Source organism: Episyrphus balteatus, chromosome 1 (assembly GCF_945859705.1).
Source record: "Episyrphus balteatus chromosome 1, idEpiBalt1.1, whole genome shotgun sequence".
Taxonomy (NCBI): domain Eukaryota; kingdom Metazoa; phylum Arthropoda; class Insecta; order Diptera; family Syrphidae; genus Episyrphus; species Episyrphus balteatus.
The window spans coordinates 126642676-126668693 of record NC_079134.1 but is presented as its reverse complement, the minus strand read 5'-3'; the positions used below and the strand labels follow the sequence as shown (position 1 = coordinate 126668693).

Below are 26018 nucleotides of genomic sequence, written 5' to 3'. Positions count from 1 at the left end.
TTTCGAAGTTTTAGTTTCAAGTTTTTTTGTTGTTTCGACAAATGTTTGATTAACCCTCTACTGCATGAATTATGATCGAAGTGATATAAAAATTTTTTTTACAATTTTTTAGCTTTATTAGGGGTTGAAAAAAGGTATTACATACAAATTTTTATTTTTTTACATATGTATGTGTATATAAATTTTTGAAAACATAAACCATATATGGGTTAGTATGCAGCAAGGTGATTTCCAGCAAAAAATTAATAGCCCATATATGGTTTAGTATGCATTCAAGGTGTGTTTTGTAAAGTATGTTTTTACTACAATGGACTTTTCTTATTCATGGAATTTATTCAAAGTCTTTCTTATATCATTGTAGCAGAAGAACACATTCCATTTTCTACACATTGTGTACGTCTTCAGTCCGCAAATTTGACTTATTTACGTTTTTTTTGCCATTCAGGAATATGGTCGATGTTTCCAGTTGGCACTGAATTCAACGACTTTTGCCCTTGGTTATTGTGAGTGAATTGAAGTTTCGGGATAAGATGGGGATGGACTTCCGTGACTTGTATAACAACCTCCTTTTTGTTTTGTTCCATATCTGCTTTGATCACCTGCCAAAGTTGAAGGTCGTCCTCTTTTTCGTGACATTGTAGGTTTTAAAGATTTGCATATAAGGGCTCGGAGATGGCTTGTTTGATGTTAAAAAGAGCCAGAATCTGAAGCTAGATCATCATCACTTCGAAAGCCATCACGAGTTATAGCATTTACACACTTATTTTTTTTATAGAAAGTCTTCGAATTAATTTTACAAAAAAAAAAATAAAAATCGTATAAAAATCAGTAATGTATGTCGCCAACGCATGATAACCCATATATGGTGTTTTGGAAAAAATATTTTACTTATTTTTAGTTGGATGCAACTTACTTGTTTATTATAAAAAAAACACCGGAAAAGTACACACTTTTATTCACTGATTTGCACTTTACACATGCTCTTGAAACAATGAGTTTATTTCAGAATCACGACTCTCTTACTGATAATAAAAACCGATTTATTATAAAAAAATAGACGTAGTTTTATTATAGAAATAAATCCATATGAAATCGATAAACCATATATGGGTTGGTATGCGGTAGAGGGTTAAAGGAAATATTAAAGATGAAAAAAAAACAAGTTTGAAAATTACATAAAAAAATCAACATCAGTTCACCCATTCAGGCTCTAGATCATTACAGAGATGGACAGACCGATGGACAGATTGAAGAAAACCACTTTTTTGGACTTCTAAATTACCGAAATAATAAATTTCACTTCACAGATTTAAGGAGGCTTAAAGTTTTTTGTAATCCGTTTACTAGCGAACAAAACTAATTTTGGAAGTGTTTTCAATAAATAAAAAGCCAAATAGATTAATCTGTTTGATTAAATAAATTTATTTAAATATGTTCAACGAGAAAATCGACCTTAGCCAATTTGTATAAATATATTTTCTATTTTGTTTCTTTTTTGTTTTTGTCTAAGTACATTATGTTTTTGTTATAATCTTAATAAATATATTTTTTTTTAATATGCATTGTATACATTTTTTATAACAATTCTAATTTAAACCTTTAATCAATTTATTTTTTTCTTGTTGATGAAGAATCATCACTAACGTGTGTTAAATAACTTAATCTCTTATAGAAATTATTAATATTTTTTTTATTTATGTGTATATTTTCTTAAAACTAAAAATAAAATCTTCATTTTCGATGTAATAAAAAAATAATTCGAAAATATTTTAAGTTTTGACAAACAATCGAACCTTAAAATATTTAAATGGCAATAAAAAATATTATTATTTCTTTTTTCTCAATTTTGGTTAATACATAATACGATTTCTTGTGTCATCATTCTTTTTGTCTCACTAGTTTTGTATTTCTTAGAACTTGAGTTCCATACAAACAAATTATTTAAATCTTTAAAAATTTTGAAAAGCTGAAAATAACCGGTAATTATTCTAATGGTTATTTTCTGAGGGGTTAAGTATGTATTTTAGTGAAAATTATTTAAAAAAAATGCATTTCTGATATTATTTAAAAATCATCTTACACGATCAAAAGATCTAGTTTATGGTATTGATCTTTTTTTTCAAAAGAACAAAAGGTCATAAATCAAGAAGTTTGTGAATACACACTGTGAACACTCTTGATTAATTTTGAAATTTATTGTTACTGCTTTACTCGTAGTTAAGGAGTTAAAAAGAATTTGCAGTTTTTTCCGCTTGAAATGAGTTGAATGAATTGCTTATTTTCTCTTAAAAAGTATTGCAAATTTATCACCTATCGTACAAAAGCTTGTAAAAAAAGTTCTTGAAACTAGCATGCTTATGGACAACATTCACTATGCTACTTGAGTGAAATAAATCGAAAACGGCAATATGGTCGGAAAACCAGTACTTAAATGTAAAGAAGTTTATAGCAGATTTTGGATTAATGACATCATTGTCTTAATGCACTGGCAAATTGGAGATCGGTTTATTGACATGTCACAACGGCAATTAATCCACTGGACTTAATCTGGAAGACAAATTTCTTAAAGTAAATAATGGATATTTTATAAAGCAAATAACCTGGAAGTCAGTTTTTATTAAGAGGAAAAGAAAAGAAGTTTTCATTCCTTGTAAAATAAATATGAGACACATTGCCTTCAAATATCTTGGATCTATGATCAAAATCTATGATCTTGTGATGAGGACATCAACCACCACGTAAGCGTAAAGTGGATAAAAGCCGGGAGACCGGGATAATGTTTTCTGAGGTCAACCCGGCGTACACCTCATGTGACGCTATAATGTGAAGCAGTAAAGTTCCATAGTCCCATTGCGGTTCGTTGTCAATAAAGGAGAAGAAGAAGAACGCTTTCAGAGAAGTCTCCCGGTGATCAAACTCAAATTTTATTTGAAGCGAAAAGTCGTGAGTAGAGAATGCACTTTTCAGTGACTTATAGCTTAAAGTCATATCGATGGCAAACATTTATCGATTGATCGTGTAAGGGTTTCTTAAACGCTTTTTTAACAATTTTTTCTGTTGTATATTTTTAAACTAAAAACATTAAATATAAATTTTGAATAATTGTATTGTCGTTTCTTTCTTTGAAATGAATTTTATCTTAACGGTTAATAATATTGCGAATTAAATTGCTTTTATTTATATTAATTTAACACATATTTGACAAAAAGAGAATATTACATATATAAATAGTTTAAAGGAGGAATGTTTTTTATGTTTAACTTAATTGGAATGCATATCATATCACATATTGTTGTTCATCCATCTCTTAATAATATTTTGAAAGAAAATTTCAAAAAAATATTTTCAAATAATTTTTCTAGAGGAAGAAGAAGTTTTAAACTTTCTAAGGCATTTCTTTAGGCAATCTTATCGTTTCATTTCTTTCACATACCAAATAAATCATCATCATAAACAATTTTGATAAGTTTTTTTTTTTTCAATTTTTCTCACTCAACTTGTAGTTGTTTTTTTTCTTGTATATTATATTTTTTATTTTTATTTTACTAAATTTTTCTAATTGCATTTAATTTTACTAAAAATTTTAATAATACGATTGATTTTATATATTATTTTATTTATAATTATGCATCTAAATAGTTTTGTTTAATCTACGAAAGAACAAATAATTTTTTTTTGTTGTCGACGATTTTAAATTTCCAACAAAAAAAAAGTTTTTGGTGGTAATTTGAAATTTTATAATATATTTTATATATTCTAAAAAAAAAATTATAAAGATAAACAAATAAACTAAATTTAAGTAACAAAAAAAAATATAATCGTAGATTATTTTTCTACGATGTCAAGGAGAGGTACATTCATTTGCACTATTATCGTAAACTACATCAAAAACAAGAAATTTGTTTTTTTTTTTTTAAGTTCATACTTGCTATAAAAGTATGTGTGTGTGTAAAGGTTCTTGGTAACGCAATAATTAATAATGTACAAAATAGGTTTATAGTGAGAAAATGGCAACAAGCTTACATAAAATAGTAAATGGTAATACTCGTATATTATTTTTAATCTTAATTTTATATACGATAGACTCGTATATGGTATAGTTGTTTTTATTACTTATGGTGGAATATACAGATGCATCTAGATTATACCTTTTAGATCTTTGTGAGAATTTCATCGAGATGCAGTTGTTTGGGTATTTCAATGTCTTCAAGTTTAACATCACTATAGTTGTAGACAACCCTGACGGGATGGATAAATTCTTGGTCCATGGTAAATTCATTATTTCGTGCCTATTTAATAAAAAAAAATAAAATTTATTTAATAAAGTTAATACATATCAAACTTCGAAGAGCGACATCAAAGTTTTGAAACGGAGGTTTTACTAAAATATAAATTTGTAGATACAGTTTTACTACTTAATATTTCACTGAGAAGCAGCCCACCGAAAATCACAAAAAAAAAATCACGATTTTTTTTTTGGGCTAGTATATCAATCGGTTTCCAGATATACAAAATTAAAAAGAATCTATCGCTATATTTAAACAGAAATTACAATGAGTTTATCCTTTTTGTATAAATTAAAAAAAAAAAAGTTGTGCTGCGACTCCTCAATTGAATCGTCAGTTGTGAGAACGGAATAAGTCCACTTTTTTCCAAAATTGACTTTTTGATACAAATTTCATCTTTAGGCGTAGACACATCTTCCAAGTTGAAAAAACAAAAAAATTATTTTGGGTGTCGAAGTTACAGGGGTTGAAAAATGTTATGAAAAAATCCAGGATTCCAGGCTATTAATTATGTCTTAACTAAGACGTTCACGGGTTTTAATTACAAAAAACGTTGAATGGGTTATAAGAGAAAATAATACCGCGGAGTGCTGGAAATTGAAGAGGGGTGCAAAAGCCCCGTAATTTTGATAAATTTATTTTAAAACTTGTTGTAGAGAATCAAATTTAATATCGAAAAATGTTTTTAAAAAATTGAAAACAAAAATTCCATACCAAAACAGGCCAAAAAAACATGAAAAAAGTCAAGAAAAGCGATTTTTTTAGTTTTTTTGCTTTTTTAGCGGTATTTTTTTTCGGGCTGAGATAGTCATATGCATTGCTCTAAATAAAAGCTGGGCTGAAAAGGTTTTTTCATTGAAAATTTACTGAAGAATGACCATTCGAACCTATCTTTATTTTCCCATTTTTTGTTTTATTCAAGTTAAAAATAGACCACAACAAAATTTTTTGTTTTAATATGTATAACACTTTTTTGCTTTGATTACTCAAACTCTATCAATAGTTAATCGATTGCTATCATTAAAACTTTTGTTTTAAATAAATTATGTGTTTATTTCATTCAAAATTTGTCTTTTCGGTGAAATTTCAAACCTTAAGTTGTAAGAACGGAATAAGTCCAACGTTTTTAAACCGTTATACCTCTCTACCAGAAACCAATAGAAATATCATTTTTGTCTCATTCTACTCAAATCTACATAATCTTTATTTTATCTAAAGGTCAAACATCTGAAAACAGTAAAATACAGAAGCTATTCAGTTTTTTGCGTTTTCCTAACAATTTTGCAAAATGGAATTATTCCGTTCTTACAACTTACGATTCAACTGTTCTCTTGGTTCAAAGGGCTTATTACAGGTTTTCCATTAAAAAAATGTTCCACATACGCCATAGTGACTGCTTAAAGATTATGGTCACTATTTACATACGTTGTTTAACTTTAAACAACTGCTTAAATTTGGAAAATGTGTTCAAAAACCATGTTTGTAGTTATCTTATAGCTGTCATACATGTGTCTAAGTAAAGATTGTCTTTTTTTTTAATAGTCTGATACTTATTTTTATTAAATAAAGCATATTTCCCACCTTTTGAAAAAAAATTAAGCAGGCAAAAATCTAAAAAATATCCCTGTATGTATATTTTTTTAATTGTTTATTTGTCTGCCAAAATAATGAAAAATATGTTGATATTCCCATGAGCTTTAAAATAAATTATGTTTGCTTGCGAAGTTTTCCACATGGGGACAATCAAACAATTGGGGAAAATTATATTTTTTTGAGATCAACCAATATATAAAACAACAAACAACGACATCATTGTCTTACTCTTACTTATAAGGAGACAGTCTTTCTATTACAATTAAGTTTTTTGTTTATGACTGTGTTATCGTTAAAATGAAATGAAATGAATTTATTTTTTCATTAAACTAGAAATGTTTTTCATTTGAGAACCACAAATGGCTTAGCGGATGTAAGATCATGCTCATCATTTTAAAAGTCTGGTATCTAACGCATTTTTTTTTTAATCACATGAACATCGAAGATTCGCTCCATTTATGTAAACAAAAAATTGGCTTTAACTTACCTTGTTTCTATTATTGAGCTTATCAGTGAGTGTCTCAATGAACGCACTACTTATTTCTCTTTCACAATCATCCGAATTATAAGACTTTATCATCTGTTGAAAAAAATATATGTAAAACATTAGTTACTAGATAACATTAACTTGAAGCAAAGTGTTAAATTTTACCTTAAGAACTTGTGCAGTGGTAAGTGAATTACACAATTCATATACACTATCTACATCCTGTTCGGTTTTTCTCGATTGCAGCAATTGTGAAACATCAATCAAAGGTGCCAGTGGTTTCGTTACATCAGCCGACTAGAAAATAATTAAATTTCACATTAAATAGCAACATTAAATTTTTCAAACGAAAATTATTTGTATTTAAACTTGCCATTTTCTTCTCGCGAACCCAATCTTCCAGACATGTTACATTATACCTGATCTTCATACCTGTCTCCCACATACAAATATCGCCACGCAACATAAGCGTATTCATTGCTATCGCACAAATATTATACAATAATTGATAGAATATTTGTTCCGTATAGCTAATGTGTAGTCCGAAAAAGTGAAACTGCTTATAATAGTGCTCCAGCTGATTGACGAGCAATCTGGGTGCAGATATCTTTGCATGTTCAGGTGAACCTTCCAAAGACATTGTCCGGCGATTACCTTGATTCTGTCCATGTTTTATTTCATCGTGATCAAGAACCGCCGGCACCACGAATTGCTTTATCAATGCTTGCACTTGTTTCACTAAACTATCATATAGACCAACAATAATATCATATATGATTTTTCGGTATTCGGAGAGATCAAAATTATTAAGAAGCTGTTGATTTTGTTGGGGAGTATTTAAGCGATTATATTCCTCAATATTGCCATATTGTTTCAGAAGATTATGAAGCCTGAAAATAATTTTCAAATATAAGAATTCACAAATATATTTTGTAATTTTTGCAATTATATTTACGTAAGTGAATTAACCAGCCACAGGACTTTGTTTTCGGTGGCACATGGAAGCTTATGGACTTTCTTCATGTGATTCACAAACATTGCTAGCAGTTTTTGGACATTATCATCACTGTTCAACAAATCAGTATATCTGTAAATACGAAAATGTATGTTAGTTTATAACGATTATTCATATTGATTTCTTTTAACCTTATACACATGAATAGAATATAAGCAGGTAAACCTGGCAATAAGCCAATGGCAACGCGAGGTGTTAGGCCAACTATAAGACGCTGGTGTATCTTATCGAGATCACTTTTGTTGAATTTTAGAATTCCTGTAAGGAAATACAATTTGTAAGACACACTTTATCTATAAATATATTTCCATCTAAATGTACCTTTGTAATGATGTGATTTCTTTTTCACAACAGACGCCGACACAACCTTGGATTCTTCTTGATTTGTAGTTGTAGTCGATATGCCATGCTCACGAAGACGACGAGTCAATGTATGAATAGTACGTTTGGCATCTTCGTATTTTTTAGTCAAAATATTCATTTCCTCTTGAAGTTTTGTGTATTCCATGTATGATTTTTCTAACTCGTATCTTATGTAACGCTCATTTTGACGAACAGACTCAATGTTAGTTTCTTCGTAATCTTCAACGCCTTTTTGTAGGATATTTTGAAGATTGGTCTTTTCATTGCGAAGTTCATCAATTTGTCGGGATAGTTCAGCTAAGTGAGCATTGTTCTCCTCGGTCAGGGCACTGAGTTCTGATTCGAGTTGTCTAAATTGTTTTTGGAAAAATAGAAATATTGTATTTAGTTTGTATTTAAATATTATTAAAAATCATTAGCGGTACATGTTTTATGTTTTAATGTTTTTTTTTTTTTTTTGATTTTAAAAAAATGTTTTTTGTTCACTGAATTTCATGATTTTTATGATAAAAACTTTTTCAGTTAATTAAGCCCAAAATCGAAGGATTGGAACCTTGTAAAAGCGATATTTATTGATAGATAGATTTTTTAAATTTTTATAATAAAAATGATGAAGTAAAAATGACTTAAAGGTAAATCGTGGAATTGCAAATCAAACATCATCAAGTGTACATTAATTTGGGTTGAGACTTGAGACCCATCAGCATTTATTATTGTCCTGTTTTTCGGTCTTTTTGCTATTTCTCGACATGGAAGATATGGTAACGCAGTTTGATTTTGTAAAAAAAGTTCTTCCAATCAAGGCAATTTTATTGAAAATTTTATTGAAAAGTTATACCCCCTTCAAAAAAGTACAGGGAAGATTTGCATTTCACTTTCGTTTAAGCGAACTGCATAATTCTATCGCATATACAACTTTCACACAGTGATATCGTATCGCGCATAAAAATTATTCCAAGTTGTGTTGACACAATATCAGCGTTACCTTGTTGATCAAATTATATATAACAAATTTGTAAACAAAGAGAAATGGATTTATCTCTATTCTAACGGCGCAGAGGAAAGACAATACTTTACGCTTTAAGTGCACAGTCTCGTACATGTTAAAATATTGACATTTTGTACTCATTACTCATTCCGTAATTTTCAAAAAGAGCCTAATCTAAAACGATAATCGTTGACGATATGGTCAGGTCATTCGTTTGCTCTCCTAAACTTTCTCACTATCGTCTGTCATCATGAAATAGCTACGGTGCCTAATAAAGCACTTGTTGGGTTTATGAAGAGAAAAATAAAATGCTATACATGCCCAAAGTTATTGAGAGCATTCCATTTGGAATAAACCAACACGAAAATATCTTTTATTTAGGATTATAAATCGCATTGATGATAGTAGGAGATGAAAATAATGTGAATAGAATATTAGAATACTTTTATTGTTCTTACATCGTTGAACTTTTTTTTTTATTGTAGACAATTTTGATTGTGCTTATTTACATGCATAAATAGTTTCTATAAACTGATAAAACTCACAAAAAGTGTTTACAAATTTACTCCGGACGATACCTTATTTAGCTATCGTCCAATAATCATCCAAGCAAAAACCAGTTTGCAACAAACAGAAGAGACTTTGATTGAGATTCATAATCACTCGGAAATGATAGATTGAAGAGATCAAACGATCACTTTTGCAAACCGATGTATCTTCGGGTTACGAAGGCATTCGAACAAATAAATCCTGTCTTAAAGTATATTCACAAATTTGAATGAAAACGGTCAAATTTGAGAGAAATATTCTTCGAGTAATGTTCGGTCTATTGTGAAATATTGGAGAGTAGAAGAAAGGATTTAACGACGAGCTATTGGGGTGATGGATTCCTGCTAGAATCGAGACCAACTCTAATCCTGCTTTAAAAACTGTGATTTTCTAAAACCAGTTCCCTATGCACAGTTTGCCCTTTCAAAACAACAACTGTAATATGACAGACATAGCTTAAAGCGAAACGCAACCAATACGAAAAAGAAATTTTAAGGAATGTCCTCATCTATGAAAGATGACCCTATTATTTATTATTTAACTCATTGGAATGCGTAATGATAATGAATATCAATAATAATAAAAACACCAATTAAATTCAGTGCAGTATTCGTAAAACAAATTGAGCTGGAGATAGGTAATGGAAAGCAAAATAAAATAACATGTCTTTTTATGTTTTACGAGTATTTTCAAATGAGATAGGTGAACTGTCCTATATAGCTGCAATTTTATGAACGCGAAAGGAATGACTTATCTTGATCAAATGAATTCATGAAAGAGAGATTTGAATAAATTTGCAAAATGAATATTATGTGTTCATTAAAATGTTTTAAATTGGTTTTTTGCGAAGCGTAGGAGTTTGCCTAGGAAATTAACCGCTTTTGGGAGATTAATTTTATCCATCCATATGAAGATAAATACACCATTATGCACTGTAGCCAAATGTAAAATTTCTGTACTATTTACGTACTGATTTTATAAATTTCCCCAATAGCAGCGTTTCAGCCTAAGTTGTTATTTGTCTTCTTAGAATTATTTTCCAGAGTATCTTTGGACGAATTTCAGATCATCACGGGGATAATATCCGGAGGTCAGCAAATGTTTGTTGCCATATTGCAATTGTTGTGTAGTTTTTATTAACAAATTATTAAAACTAAAATAAGCCCTAAGAACTGGTTGCCAATGGTAACTCGTTCATTTTCTTTTTATTAAAATTAATTGTTTAAGTTACTGCTTATGCATTCCAAAAACCAAGTTTTTTCTGCATATAAAACCTAGAGCTTCAAAATTGGTACAAAATTCCACAAAAAATGTAAAAAATGTTTGAATACCTTCCTATTAAATTCTATAGTTTAATATTTGTAAGATATAGTTTAAGTGAAGTGGATATAATCGTATTTATTAAGTAATTGTTTTCAAAACATATTTAAGGGCAAATGAAAATTTGGTAGTATTGTCAATAGAATACCAACAAAATGTGCATACCTGTTGACAAGCTTCTGTGCTTGGAATGCTTCTAGAAGTTCGGAATTTTCTTGGAAAGTGTTGTCACCGCCCGTAGGTTTAGCACCACCAAATGATTTCAATGACTGACTCTGTTGCTGTAGTACAGACTTGAGTTGTATGCACTCATCACGACGTCTTTTAAGCTCTTCTTGAAGGGCACTTTGTTGAGCTAAAACAAAAAGACAAATAAATATAGAATCGTAATGCTTAAATAAAGTTTAAAATTATGTATTTGCCTTCAAGTTCCTGCATTTCAACACCCCGGTTTATACTGTTTCGCAATAAACTATAATCATGGCGTATTTTCTCATTTTCAACCTCCAACTCAGTAACTCTATGAAAATAATAAAGATTAGTCATTTTAGCTCTTTTGGAAAATTAGTTTTAAATCACCTCAAAGCATCATCAGAAGATGTGTTTCTGTTGATCAGCTTTTCCATTTTATCAACCAACATTTTGTTTTTCTTCTTTTCTTCTTCCAATATACCTCGTAATTTCAATATTAAACTTGTTTGCTCACTCTTCGGTGTTGATGTCACTTCTAATTGAAAAACGAAAGTAAAATAATTTTATATTTTGTTGAAAACTTTTATTATCTACAGAAAACATACCAATCTTTGCATACGATTCCATTGATGATTGATTGTTACTATCAAAGGTAGTTTGATGGCTTCGTTTAGGTTCTAGAGTATTCTTAGCTGATGCATAGCCAAAGTCTTCTTCATTTTGACTCGATGCATTACTCAAAGACCTCGTATGATTCGAATATTCGGTAGTATTTCCATTACCTTTCTGTAAACGACTTATTTCTTCTTTAAGTAAGTAATTTTCACCTTCCAAAAAGTCTTTGTCTTTCTTTGCTTGTTGATAGGCTTCATGTACTTCATTCATATCGACTTCTGATAGAATACGTGAACGATAGAGTGAAGTCTTTTCCTCTTTTTTGGCCAATTCGATCATCTCATCAACTTGTTTGCGAAGTTCTTCATTTTCAATACGCCAGGTTTGCTTTTGCTTGGACCATTCTTCTTTTTCGTGATCCTTTTCTTCCAGGAGTTGCATTTTTTCATCGCGCTCAGTTTCGAGTTGTTTGTCAAGCATTAGTAGAGCATTCTCTTTGTCTTCAAGCAGCAATTTCAATTGTTTCAATTGGTTTTCGATGTTCTTTTTCTGATCGAGTTGATTTCTGAAAATATTTACAAAATGAGATTAAATACAAATTTTGGTAATATTTTTGAAATTTCTGTAAGAACTTACTTCAACATAGGTATGGCTGTTGTTTTCAACTTTAATTGTGTATTTTCCTTGTTCAACTCATCAATTTTCTGTTGTAGTGATATGATTTTATTCTCAAGACCTTTGTAAAGATTCTGAATATGAGAAATAGTCTTGGCTTCGGCCTTCAATTTCTTGAAAAGACGCCGTGCCAAGAACCTTCGAATCGCCGACTGACAAACGATAATACTACGCAATTTTTTATTATAAGCCTGGCGAGCCAAATAACCACGACAGAAACGTTGTATTTGTGTAGCTTGATGATTATCCATGGCCAATCTGAAACGTTGTCGTGCCAGCATTCCCCTAGCGTATTGTTGAATGCCACAAACAGAAAATCGAAGTTTAAGAAACCGTCGTCGACAAACATAGCCACGAGCATATTTCGAAATGACCAGAGCTGCTCTCATCTCTCGTATAGACTGTGCTTTTTGTCTCGCCATATAGCCCCGAGCAAATGTTTGTATGCCAAGTACGGCTTTTTGGATACGTATAAATCGCATGCGATAGACAAATTTTCGAACCACAGCCTGTACAGTGATGATGTATTTTTTTCGAAGATTCATACGAACTTGTTCTAAATAAGCAACTTGCCCGGCTCTAAAGAATATTTGCGTATTGCCAAAACGAAACTTTTCCTCATCGTGAATCCATTTTTTTACAATATTTTCACATGAGGTCTTAAGATCACTTTTGTTGAGATGCTTTCGATGGCAAAGTAGTTGATAACGAGTATAGAATTCATGATAAGACCAGCGAGATGGAAAACCTGCTGCAGATATACGAACTGTTTCCAGAACTCCACAAGCTCGCAATTGTTGAACTATTTTTGATGCTTCCCATTTGAAGGCGATTTTTTCGTCATTTGGCTATAAAGTTCATTAAATTTGGTATAAATAATTTGGCTAACATATAAATTCAATTTATTTATTTTACCTTTATACAACGAATGTAATGCGGTGTTGTGGAATGTAACGTTGAGATAAGTAGAGACAAGCTTTCACGAAACTGTGAGCCAACTGTTTTTTTATGTTGTTTTGACGGAGTAACCTAGGAGGACAAGTAGGTTAGAAGTTAATAATAATTAAAGTAAAAAAATTTTAACACTTTCAACTGAAACCCGGGAAGAAGCAAAATTTGTATTTGTTATCAATCAAAAGCTGGTTAAAAAATGAACAAAAAATTTATTTTCTTTGTTGCCGAATTTCAAAACCAAATAGTTTTTATGTGTTATAGGAAAGAGATAAATTAAGAAAAGAAACTCGCTTTTATTTTTCAATTAAGAGCCATAGTATCGAGAAATTGTTTTCGCTGAAGATCGACCGGTTAAAGTGGAAGATAAAGGTATAAATACGTTGCAAAGAAGGAGAATTCAGTGGAAGCGTGACTAGCAACCGAGCGGCTGGGTTAATACCATTAGATTTAATCTTGGGAGTAGTTAAATAGACTCTAGTCTATGGGTGCCTCTAGATAAGTTGTAACTAGATATGGATGCCTCTAGAGCACCTGCTCAGAAAAGAACAACCAGCGCTGATTTGCGCCTCTTTGAAACAGATAAGGGATAAGGTTTTGATTTTGAACAATAACAACTCCGTTTACAGGGGATTTGGCGGCGATGTGTACGTCAAATGGTCATCAAGTCTGTTTTCAATACAGTTTAGTTATCTGCCTTAAAATATTATCTTCTTGAAAGATATTGCATTGGAAATGCAGATAACGTCGCAGGTGATGTTTCCATTTTTCATATCAATTCTTGGATTCAAAAATTGGATTTATTCAGTTTTTAGGTTGTACTCATTTAACAATTTTTAATATCCAAAAATATCTTCGGTATAGTTAAACAATACCCAGTATTGTATTTTCTTGATAAATAAAGGGGTTTCTTCATTATCCATCTAGTTCAGGCAAACAAAATTATACTTCATTTGCATTAAGATTTAAAATTTGAAATTTCGGACCACTAAATCCGAAATTTCTTTTTGATTAAAAAATTCAACTTAAAAGAATACATTTTATGGCTCTATATGGTATGATTAAATGTTTTTTTACTCTAGGCTGGGCAATTTTTGTTATTTGAATTGCAACAATAATTTTTTTTAATTCATTGAATCAAGGTTATATTGCAGGCAAATGTGGAAAAAAGTTAAGTTTTAATTAAAATAAAAAGAAAAATAGTATAAAAATGTAATGCTTTTAACATGCGGGTAAAGGGAACCATCAAACCACTTTATATATTAAATGAAAAAATATATTTTGCTGTTAATATTTATACATAATGAAAACCATGCCTTTAAAAAAAAATAAAACAAAATGCAACTAACTCGTTTATGTCTGTCCACTGGCAGCTGAAGAATATTGATGGAAGAACAATATAGTATTACAAAATTTAAAAAAACACTAGCAATTTATACTTAGGAAGAAAAAATTTAAATAACAAAATTACCGTTTGCTTTGATGCACTAATTACAACCCTACCACCAACTGCGGTAGTTTTTGCTTCACTTAACGTATCTGTTTCTTCAAGTTCCATCAATTGTTTACACAAATCCATTTCAGATTGGGCAACAACATTAACTAATTCCTTGGAAACCGTATCTCGATTTTTCTCCAAAAATCCATGGACGTCATATTGTACTGTGTCCGAGAAATGTTTAACCAGAAAGCCTTCAATTAAAATATACTTTGATTAAGCAACACTTATGGCTTTTAATATGAATTTAATATCTTACTTGTTTTACCAAACCTTGGTTTTTCAAAATGTGGGAATTTTGAACATTTATCTATAAGTTTGCCAGCCCATGATTCATCAGATCCTTTTGGCATCTTAAAAAAAAATAAGGAATTTTAATAAAGAAAACAACATTAAAATCAAAATTAACTTACTCTACATTCCTCATCTAACAAAGCAAGAACACCCAACTTGGATTCGATCATATCAATGCAAGGCCGATTGTCATAAAAATCAATCATCGTCCAAACTATACCCTCTTTTAAGTATTCTTCTTGTTCCAATTTAAAAACATGTTGATTAAATTGCTGCTGAAGTTTTTCGTTTGCATAATTTATGCAGAATTGTTCAAAAGAATTTGTATCAAATGTCTCAAAACCATAAATATCAAGAACACCAATAAAACAACTTTGCTTACGACCTGAATTTAAACTTTTGTTTGTCACACCGACAATGTATTGGAAGAGCTTGGAATAAATGTGTTTGGCTAATGCATCTTTAGCTGATTCGGCTGCAGCTATACTATTGGGAATGAGTACACTTTCATTGTACGACTCAATTTGTCGTGTTATTAACCATTTGCGCAAGTCATCGGCATTAATGCTCAACATTTCACCGGTTATATGCAAGGGCAAGTCATTTGGCTTGAAAAGAGTAAGAAATGAATGATGAGTTAAAATGCTTTTTGTAAATTGTATGTTTCTCACCATTATATCACAGGCATCAGGATCGATTTCATTGGAGTCCTGTTTGTATTTACTTACAAATTGTATATTACCCAGGTGAAGAATACCAGCAAGAATTTTAAGTATTTCCGAGATCTAAAATTAAACATGGAATCAAAAAGCCGAAATCAAAGAAAATGTATATTTATCTTACCTGTGTTGTGCCAAATCCCAGTATGGCCATTGCTTGAACTGTGTCTTTAAATTGATCAACATCAGAAACCCGTTCAATATCTGGGGATTTACCTTTGTTGAGGTAATTGAATTTATCTTGATGGTCTGTGGAAATAATCAAAATTGTTATAGTTATTTGATTCAAACTTATGGGAATAGCAACAAAGGTCTTAAAAAAAAAAAGAAAAGTACAAAGATGATTTGAAAAAGAAAGGTGAGACTTGGTAAGCTTCCTTTAACTTAAAACAAACTTACCCAGCATCAATTCCGGATGTTGTTCCCTGGCTGCGCATAGCTGATAGAATACATGATAATTTCTCTCGCCAGGAGATTGATAAACAACTCGAGACTTCTCTAACAAATAAGTTTGCATGGTGGCTCCGGTCAAATTCATCACTCCCATATTGTTTTTAAATAACAATTTTGTAAATTTGCCAAATCTTGAACTATTGTCATTTCGTGTGGTCTTTGCATTACCAAATGCCTCCATAATTGGACTGGATTCCAGTACTTTTCTTTCGACTTGAGTCTCTGATTCACTACCTCCAACTGCGGCAAAATACCTCATGGTATATTTGGCAGACACAGTCTTACCAGCTCCTGATTCTCCGCTAACAATGATACTTAAATCACATTTTTCACGTTCTAATTTTGTGTATGCCTCTTCGGCAAGAGCAAATATATGTGGTTCCAATTCGCCAATTGAATGTCCACGATACGCACGTATAATATCTGGGCCATATAGAGGCAGGCTGGCATATGGATTGATGGCAACCAATATTATACCACAATATGTGTAGATGGACTGACGTTCTCGAAAGCGCACTTTCAAATTATGCAGAACTGCCGGTTCGTGGAGATATGATAAAGCGGTTAAATCTTGTTGCCCTATTAGAATGGTTGGATTTCGCAGTGGTGGCAAATCATTTGCAGATTTTAATTTTATCGTTATCTGTTGATGTCCATTCTCTTTGTATGCGTTTAGTTCTTTGCAATCCTTTGTGTAGTCCTGTTCTAAAACAGCACCTTCCCAGACCGTTTCGTCGTTTGGTATCCATACTCGGGCACCCTACAAGAGAGATTTTGGAGTAAAAATTTAAAAAGTTTAATAAAACAACAAAGCGTTCTTCAGTACCCGGAATCTGAATTGATGAAGTAATGCAAACTGATTTTTTAAACATATTTTTCATCTTATTTCTTTGACTCGATTATATTTTTTCTATCAGAAACAATAAATCTCAGAAAAGACCCCAATACATACAAGTGCCGGTATTAACGCTTGGGCTCTGTGCAACCACTTGAGATATGAGTCGTAATATTTGAATGTAATTATGTCACATTTTGCATTCTTTTCGAAAAATATAAATTTATTGAATCAAAAACAACAATTTAACGAGTTTGTTTGCTCAAATATAAAAATATAGTAATTAACACCTGCAATACTTTGTTTAACCGTTTAACTTGGATAATTTGCAATCCAAACCAGTCTCAAAACAAATTTTGAATTGAATTTATGAGTTCAAAATAAACAGGTTGGTGCATTTGTACAAAAATTACAATTTTTTTTTTTGGCAACTACAAGTATTTGTTTAGCAAAAATGAAACTGGTCTTGATCGAACGGTTTTTGTTTTTAAAAATGTTACACATACACCATAGTCACCGTATAGATTAAAAATGTTAAAATTGAAATCAATATTTCAAATCGACTGAAATAAAACGTCCTGTTCCACATTTCGATAAACTTGAGCTAATCCTTTAGTAACTGTTCTAATCCATAAATTATTGCTAATTAAAAAAAATAATAAAAGTGTTATAAAAAATATATATTACCTTAGCGAAAATAGTGTTCTTTTCATGTTTTAAGAGTAAAGTGGTAAACAATACATATGTAGTACCTAAAAAGCTTTACCCTAAAAATAAATGATTGATGTGTACCAAATTAAACAATTTTTGATTAGAAAAATGCACAACACCAATGTAATTTGAATTTCGTAATGTCAATTTGACAATAACGTGGTTGAAAAAAAAAAATTATTTATTAAAGGAGAATGGGCAATTTTGTATGGAACATGGACGTTCCGCGGCCACGAACGATTTTGTTATTTGTTGATGTAGTTAAGTCTTACATACATTGTGCAGAAGTTTTATCCTTCTAACGTTCTTTACAAACCGATAAAATGCATTTTTGCATTTAAAAGTTAATGCAAATTGTCTCAATGTTTAAAATTGAACGTGTATTTTAAGTGCAAGATATGATAATCTGTCATTTTCCCTGAGCCTGAAGACCTTTATCTTGGATATCCAACCAATAGAACCAAAAATATTGGCTTTTTAAGACATCAATTTCGAGTCTATTTTAAGACTTTTTTCTCAATTTTTTATTTGTTTTTTCCTTTTGAAAACTTAAAAACAAAAATCCTGAAGTGGTTGGCTTAAAAAGCTTATGTTTTGAGTTCCATTGGTCGGATATTCAAGATTGAGGTTTTAAATCATAGAAAAAATGACATAAAATCATATTTTATAACTTAATTAAAATAGTAATTCAATTTGCCCTTCGCATATGCTCGATGCATTAACAACACTAATATTGCAATATCTTCCATTCCAAATGCAATACAACGAAACGGCCATAGTTAAAATTTTTCCTACGTTATAGTTCTTTCATTTGATACCAATTTCATTACTGGCCAAACGTCCAATATGCCCATTCTCCTTTGTCTTAGAAAACATAAAATGCTACCACTCAGATAGACGGCACTTTTATTATTATGTATGTAAAACGCAACTTTGTAAAAACTTGGAAACTAAAGCATTTTAAATGGTAATAAACAATAATAGTCCATCGCACTAACCATCCCGCCATGGGTTTATACAGCCACATTTTTGACTATTTACAAAACTTTTTTTTTAGTCAAAACGAGGTCTATAAAGTTTCAAGTTTAAAAATCGGTATTATTCACTAATATCTTCATAAACATGTTATGAATAAAACAAGATTTTGATAATAGGAAATATGTTTGTGATTAGAAAAATTGGAGATATCCCGTAGGAAGACCCAGCGTCCTTTCAAAAGTTTCTGCCAGAGTTGCCCCGCCCTCACTACGTGGCAGAACATTAAATATATCTGAAGGTTTACCAGAAGTTGCTATTCTAACGGATTCTTTTTCACACATTTTCGTATTGAAAAATTCTGAATAAAATGCATGAAATATAATAATGTACTCAATCTATTTTCAAATAAAGTACTCAAACGCAGAATTCATACCTCTAATATAAAAGTAAAGATTCGTTTTTATTTCTTAATCTTGAAAATTTCAAAACATGTTTAGTTTTCCAGAACACAAAACTCTTTTGAAAACATAAACTTGTTTTGTTTTTAAAAGTGACTAACATAAAATTATTCTCTAAACAAATATTCCTTTTCTCAACAAAACAAGTTTTAACGGAAACTTGTTTTGTTTCGTGTTTAAAGAAATGTGAATTGTTTGATAAAAAATCAATAGGGGATTTTAATTTAACCAGTGAATTTTGTATTTAAAATCGATGTCTTGACAAATATAGCACTGAATAATTAATATGTCTTTTTTAAAAGTGACTTTGAAAGCAATTATGTTATTGCAATTATGTATTTATAAAACCATTGCTTGAAATAACTTTATTTTAAATTTCAAATCAAGATCGGCTTTTGAAAAAAGTATAATTCATAACTACTGTGAGTGGTGCTGTTTTTTTTAAATATTTTTTATTTTTAGTCATTTTTCTTTGCACTATCCCTCCCTCCTAAACGAGGGGAGATACATAGAAAGACCCCTCCTATTCCTTGTGTTAGACTCTTCTACAAGATTTCGTTACTATTTTTGACCTCCTGAGTTATCTTACTCTTGTCCTATTTAAGTTTTTGAGTTTACAACGACATAGGTACCTCTGATTGCTTTTAAATAATTGAAAAGTCAATTCATCAGAAATCAAAACCTAATTCTATTATAAATAGAACACAACATGTCCCTTCATATGTTGCAAAAAATAATACAATTCAAAAGAATATACCTATGCCATAGTGAATGACTAACATAGATACCTAATTTACGTTTTTTTTATCATTTCCTTGTTGCTTCAGGAAATAAATCGATCTGTCTGCTATACAAGTTGCGGTATCAAAACAATCGGCTTTTAAACCTATACTAATTGGATTTCTAGAGCATATCTTTTTTTTGCCCCCAACCTCACCCAATTGAGTGGAAAGAATAAATTTATTTTCTAAACTATTATGTCATTTGTTGTGTTTAGCAAATAGATAAAATATGTCAATTTCTTTTTTTTTTTTTGTTTAATTAAAAATAAAAACTGAAATCGATATCACAGATTTCTAATCTAACAAGTCATTGATATACTAGACTGCATTTAACTTATAACATTTTTGTCTAGTTTCTACCCTACTTATTAGTCACGTTTTTTTGTTAGTAACTAGATTGATAGAACTTCGAATTTTACAATTCCCTAATCTATAAATGAAGTTTTAAAAGCTAACTTCTTAACTATCAGCTAATTGTTTAAAAAATAATGCCAATACAAAATTGTATGCCTGCAAAATTTCTATTTCAACGAAATGCCTCATCTATGGGGAATTTATGGTTGAAAGTCAATCAGATTTGAGTTTGAACAAATTGATAAGAAACCGATAAAGCAAAGTTCATAGCTTGATGACTACAAAAAATCAAATGTCAGTCTAACATACTAATTTGCTTTGAATGCACAACAAAAATCCAAAAAGGCAAACCACCAAAAGTAAAGTCGCAAAAATAAAAACCAAAAACCTGTCGTCCACTACCACTCTGCTGGTTCTTTTCTTCGTGGCAAAATATTCTTTGCTTGTTTTTGTTTATCTAAACAAGACTCACTAAAATTTTCTGAATCACCCAAAACACACTCTGCACAGTACAACAACAATGCCATTCAATTGGTGTTGTTGGCAATAAAGTTTATCACCCTAACCAGTGGCGGATTTACCAGTAGACTCGGCCCTAGGGCGGCAGATTTTGGGGGCGGAAAATTTGGGGACCGATTTTGTTTACCTCATAGAAATCTAAAAGATTTTTTTTTTAAAGAGCAAAATTGTATTCCCCTTTTCCCACTTACAACGCATATACAATACCTGTCCTAATACGGGTTGACGGTACGAACTGATGGTTTGTGTATAATTTTGTGATTTTTATTTGAATAAAATGAATAATTTGGTTAACAATATCTAACTGTGACCGTGATTTTTAATTCAGAAACTGTGATTTTTAAGCGTTATTTCAGTTTATTTCTTTTTTATAAAAATTTAAAAAATTACTCTGACAAAACAGGGAAACCCGTGGTTTTAGCGGAGAAACCCGTGATTTACCAAAACTATTTGTGTTTTACTAAGGTAATCGTCATTTTTGTCTAAGTGCAACTTGCGATCTTACACGATCGTGATTTTTTCAAAGGTATTCTCGTGCTTTTTATGGAGCCATTCGTGACTTTAAAAGCGCAACCAAATCATAAATTTGACCGAACGTACCCTCGGTTTTAGTGGCCAACCCGTGGTTTAAACGACACGGTTCGCGAGAACCTTTGATTTTACTGGGCGATATGGCAATTGCAGAGGAAAGGGCGGCAAACGCAGGGGGAAGGTTCTGGGGGTCGAAACACCCCCGAAAATTTGCTGCTAAAATTCCCAAAATTTAAGACTTCTAAATTAGATATTATGTTATAATTTCGCTATGTGCGAATGTGGATTTATTAGTGGGTCCTGGATGAAAACACATTCAAGTCATTGTTACTAACAAAATACAAAAATATGTTTATTGTTTCATTAACAGTCCCAATTTTTTGCTTTATGAAGAAGCTGAGTAATTTTTTACAAAAAAAGAATGCAATCTTTGCTATTGCGTAAGATGTATGAGAGAAATTAATATACAAAGATATATTTCTCAAAGGAGAATGGGCATATTGGACGTTTGGCGGCCAGTAATGAAATTGGTATCAAATGAAAGAACTATAACGTAGGAAAAATTTTTACTATGGCCGTTTCGTTGTATTGCATTAGGAATGGAAGATATTGCAATATTAGTGTTGTTAATGCATCGAGCAATATGCGAAGGGCAAATTGAATTACTATTTTAATTAAATTATGAAATATGATTTTATGTCATTTTTTCTATGATTTAAAACGTCAATCTTGAATATCTGACCAATGGAACTCAAAATATAAGCTTTTTAAGCCAACCACTTCAAGATTTTGTTTTTGAGTTTTCAAAAGGAAAAAACAAACAAAAAATTGAAAAAAAGTCTTAAAATAGACTCGAAATTGATGTTTTAAAAAGCCAATATTTTGGGTTCTATTGGTTGGATATCCAAGATAAAGGTCTTCAGGCTCAGGGAAAATGACAGATTATCATATCTTGCACTTAAAATACACGTTCAATTTTAAACATTGAGACAATTTGCATTAACTTTTAAATGCAAAAATGCATTTTATCGGTTTGTGAAGAACGTTAGAAGGATACAACTTCTGCACAATGTATGTAAGACTTAACTACATCAAAAAATAACAAAATCGTTCTTGGCCGCTGAACGTCCAAGTTCCATACAAAATTGCCCATTCTCCTTTTCTGCGCGACAATTCGCTCTCGAGATATTGAATTTTATACTCAGAAGAAACCTTTCTTCAATGCTGCATAAAAAACTAAGCTGACGTCACAACTTTTTTTCAGATGTTTTTTTCCATTGACTGAACTACTTTACGAAGAATGATTTGGAAGGATATCTGTTTCAGTTATGGAAATTGCTAATCCAAGATGGAATTGGTTGTACACACATTATAGCAAAACAGAAGAAATGAGACAATTATGATGGTGATCCGGAAGAGTATTTTCGTCGGTCGGTCTATGTTCCGTTTTGGGAACATTTATACAGTAAAAAAATTGACAAAACTTGATTTGTTCGTTGATTCATTCTGGTGGTTGAGTCCCATATCAACGCCCTACTACCTTAAGGCCCCGCTCGCACTACTTCACTTTGCTTTTTAAGCGACGACATGTTACCGAAAAACATATTCAGCCCTATTGTGAGTTTTACGTGAACAAGATTTCACCCGAAATCTTTTCCTCTATTGTGAGTTGGGGGCGATAAGTTGTTCACGGGCCGAAAACTTCTCGTGTTTTTAACTTTTTTTCAGTTCAATTGCTAGGTAAGCAGTTCCCTTAAATTTTGTTGAACAACAAAAAACCAGCGGAAACTCTAATTTCCTTCCGATGAAACTTGGAATTGCTTTTTAAATTCCCGGCGAACAAAAATATTTCGGGCGAAAAATTGTCCACGTGAAACTCACAATCGGGCTGATTATACAAAAAAAAATGGTTAATTCAATTTTTGAAACCCCCTGAAATTTTTTTCTGCGTTCGCTCCCGTAGGAAAAACATTAATGTGGAATTTGAATGAACAACAACAACTTGTGTGTGTTACCACCAAGTTCATAGGCTGGAGTTCCAGCCTATGAACTTGGTGGTAACACACACAAGTTGTTGTTCATTCAAATTCCTCAATATAAATTGATTACACAAGCAGCTGCCTGCAAGTATGAAAATACACAAACCTCTTCTAATAAAACATTAATGTATTAATCTGTTTTATACATATTCTAGTTTTACATTTTTTGCGGCGATAAAAAATTTAGATCTCATTGTTTTGATCCCTTGTAACCATATAGTTTGACATGGGAGCGGGTCGTATTACTGTATTTCAAAATTCTGTAATGTTAAAAAGTGCTCATTTTTTTAAATTACTAAAACGATTTTTTCAGCCTTTTTAAAAGCATTTCAAAATACAGAATTTTGAAATACAGAATTTTGAAATGCAGAATTTTGAAATACAGTATTTTGAGTTACAGTATTTTGAATACAGTATTATGACCCACACAGTAATTCAACCCCTTTGACATGACTGCCTTACAGCCTATGGAGAACTTCCACCGAATGTCAGTTCTGGGCTGGTGAAGATGTAAACAAACGTTATTTTTGTACTGAAAAATAGCTTTTTTGTTGTAATTAACATTGGAAAAAAGTTTATTTACCTCTTCACAAGTGCAGATTGACCAATGAGAAACAAGTGGAAATGCCCCATACCTTGAAAATTTGTAAATCCGCCACTGACCCCAACCCAACCAACTAAGCACCCCAAAACCAAAACCACTTATCAACGATAAAGCCCCAACTTGGAGAAGAAGAAGAAACAAAAAAGAAAAGAAAACACTAGAATGCAAAAGTAAAAAAAAAAAGAAGAAAAACAAAAAGGTTCCTCTTCGTCTTCCTTTGTTGTACCTAGGTACTCTACTTGCTGACACTTAATACTACTTGACAATTCAAAACGGAACGGGAACAATAAATACCGTTGAATGGCGCGATGGACAATTGTGAATCAATCGAATTTGTCCGTTAATTTGGCTATGAGAGACCTTCAGGGGAAAATTCGATTAAAGAAAAACAACCCCCTTATCATCACTGCACTGATTTAGTTAGATAACTTTGCAGAATTGACTATTTTTTCGATTTGCCATTGAAAGGCAATAAGTAAGCCCTTCTTTGGATACAAAAAAAATTTAAACAAAACAATAATATACTGTGTGAATGGATTAGATGATGATGAGCAGTTGTTGGAAAATCTTTACTGTCTATGTGCAACAACTTGCTGCAATTTGCACAGCAGCAACAGAAAATTCCAAAAGGAATCCATAAAAATACCTTCACATAGAGCATCTCTTCGCTACTTGACATGATTGTTGTTGTTGTTTTTGTTGTTGCTGCTGGTTGGAGCTGTTGGAGTCGCTGCTGCTGCTTCTACTGTTGGGTGTCGATTTTTCCGTGATCAATTTTTTTTTTTTCGTTCACCCAACCAAAGTTTCACACGATTTTTATTTCCCGTATTTGAATTGATTTATTAATTCTTTTAAGTTTTTCATATTATTTAATTAATAGATTTGTTAATTTTGAATAGAGTTAAACAGATTTATATTAATTAGAAACGCTCAAGAAAAAATTATAAAATTTATTTTTTCAAACTAAAAAAAAATAAAAAGCTCTCACGACAAATTTTTCTTACGTCGACCAACAACGTAGACGAAAAAGTAAAAACCTATTCCCTTTTTCCTTTTATGCAAGTGGTTCTTTTCGAATTCTGACAGACATGTGAATTTTTTTGGCATTTTGTTTTGTGTTTTGTTGGTTTTGCTTTATTTGTGTAGTGGTAGTGGGTGAGAAACCTTTGGATAAAAGAGAATAGAGAAAAAGGTTTAGCACATGCAGGGGTATGCAACCTTTTTTTGGGGCTGGAAAAGGGTAATTTTGATCTGTTTGATTTGTTATTTCATTTACGGCCATATTATTCACTAGTTTAAAAAATACATCTGGATGTAAACAATGTCAAATGTCAAAAATAAATCCAATTCCATAATATTCACTACTTAAATCCAATCTTAAATCCAATTTTTTAAATCCAATCTCGTTAAATCCAAACAAATTTAAACTGCTCTCTGGAGGTCTGTTTAACTTTATAAATCCAGATGTAAAACTAGTTTTCACAGTGTTCAGTTGTTTTTTCACGTATTTTGTGAAGGAAAAATAAAGATAAATGCAAATTATACAAAATTTATTGAATAAACATATTATTTCTTTTTTGAGTGAATAATATGACCAAAAAATTAAATCCTTGGATTTATGAAATTCAGATTTAATGGATTAGATTTAAAATTAACTTAAATCCAAACTAAATCCAGAGTGAATAATATGGCCGTTATAATGGTAGTTATAAAAAAAATTAAACCTTCATTTTTTTGTGAGGAATTAGTCAGCTATTACATTAAGCCTCAAGAGGCGCGCCTCTTTTCAAAACTAATGAGTGCAAAAGAGAAAGAAGATAAAACAAAAAATTATCCGACCGGAGAGTCGTGAGCCAAAATTCTGAGACTCTTTTTTGACGTTTCTTTTTCCACTCTTTCTTTTTTCAACATTCCCTTTCATTTCTTTTTGCTTCTTGGTGGAATACAACAACAACAATACTTAAATTAAAAGAGAAATTTCAAATTTGAGTCTTTGACTCAAGAGGCGTCGTGTAATAGTACGCGCCTCACAGAATGATTATCAAAAGAAAATTCGAAAAAAGAGTCAAGCCTCTTGAGGCTTCCTGTAATAGCTGACTTAGGAACATTTAACATTTTTTCTGACATTTCCATATGCAACGATTTTTCAAATAAGTTTTTTCGTATAATCTTCCTTATCCTTTATTAGGTGTGTTTTTTTGTTTATCTA

At 31.1% G+C, this 26018-nt stretch overlaps 2 protein-coding genes across 4 annotated transcripts in view; one reads left to right on the top strand and one right to left on the bottom strand.

Moving 5' to 3' along the window:
* LOC129906842 (elongation factor Tu) overlaps nucleotides 1-26018 on the top strand; it is a 153674-nt gene that overhangs the window by 6486 nt on the left and 121170 nt on the right. The window lies entirely within an intron of this gene.
* Nucleotides 1650-24840, bottom strand: LOC129906833 (unconventional myosin-Va). Of its 3 annotated transcripts, XM_055982772.1 has the most exons (22): nucleotides 24456-24840; nucleotides 15945-16758; nucleotides 15670-15794; nucleotides 15498-15611; nucleotides 14946-15434; nucleotides 14792-14885; nucleotides 14506-14726; nucleotides 14384-14407; nucleotides 12999-13112; nucleotides 12045-12931; nucleotides 11399-11973; nucleotides 11181-11328; nucleotides 11024-11121; nucleotides 10767-10956; nucleotides 7703-8094; nucleotides 7513-7639; nucleotides 7322-7453; nucleotides 6740-7256; nucleotides 6532-6663; nucleotides 6367-6459; nucleotides 4149-4289; nucleotides 1650-1966 (listed from the first exon to the last, which is right to left on the bottom strand). In XM_055982772.1, exons 1-21 carry the CDS (start codon nucleotides 24486-24488, stop codon nucleotides 4152-4154), a joined length of 5457 nt encoding a protein of 1818 aa, XP_055838747.1. In that variant the 5' UTR covers nucleotides 24489-24840; the 3' UTR covers nucleotides 1650-1966; nucleotides 4149-4151. The 3 variants fall into 3 exon arrangements, with proteins under 3 accessions (XP_055838747.1, XP_055838746.1, XP_055838748.1); XM_055982771.1 differs by lacking the exon at nucleotides 1650-1966 and having other exon boundaries at nucleotides 4053-4289; XM_055982773.1 differs by lacking the exons at nucleotides 1650-1966; nucleotides 14384-14407 and having other exon boundaries at nucleotides 4053-4289; nucleotides 24456-24839.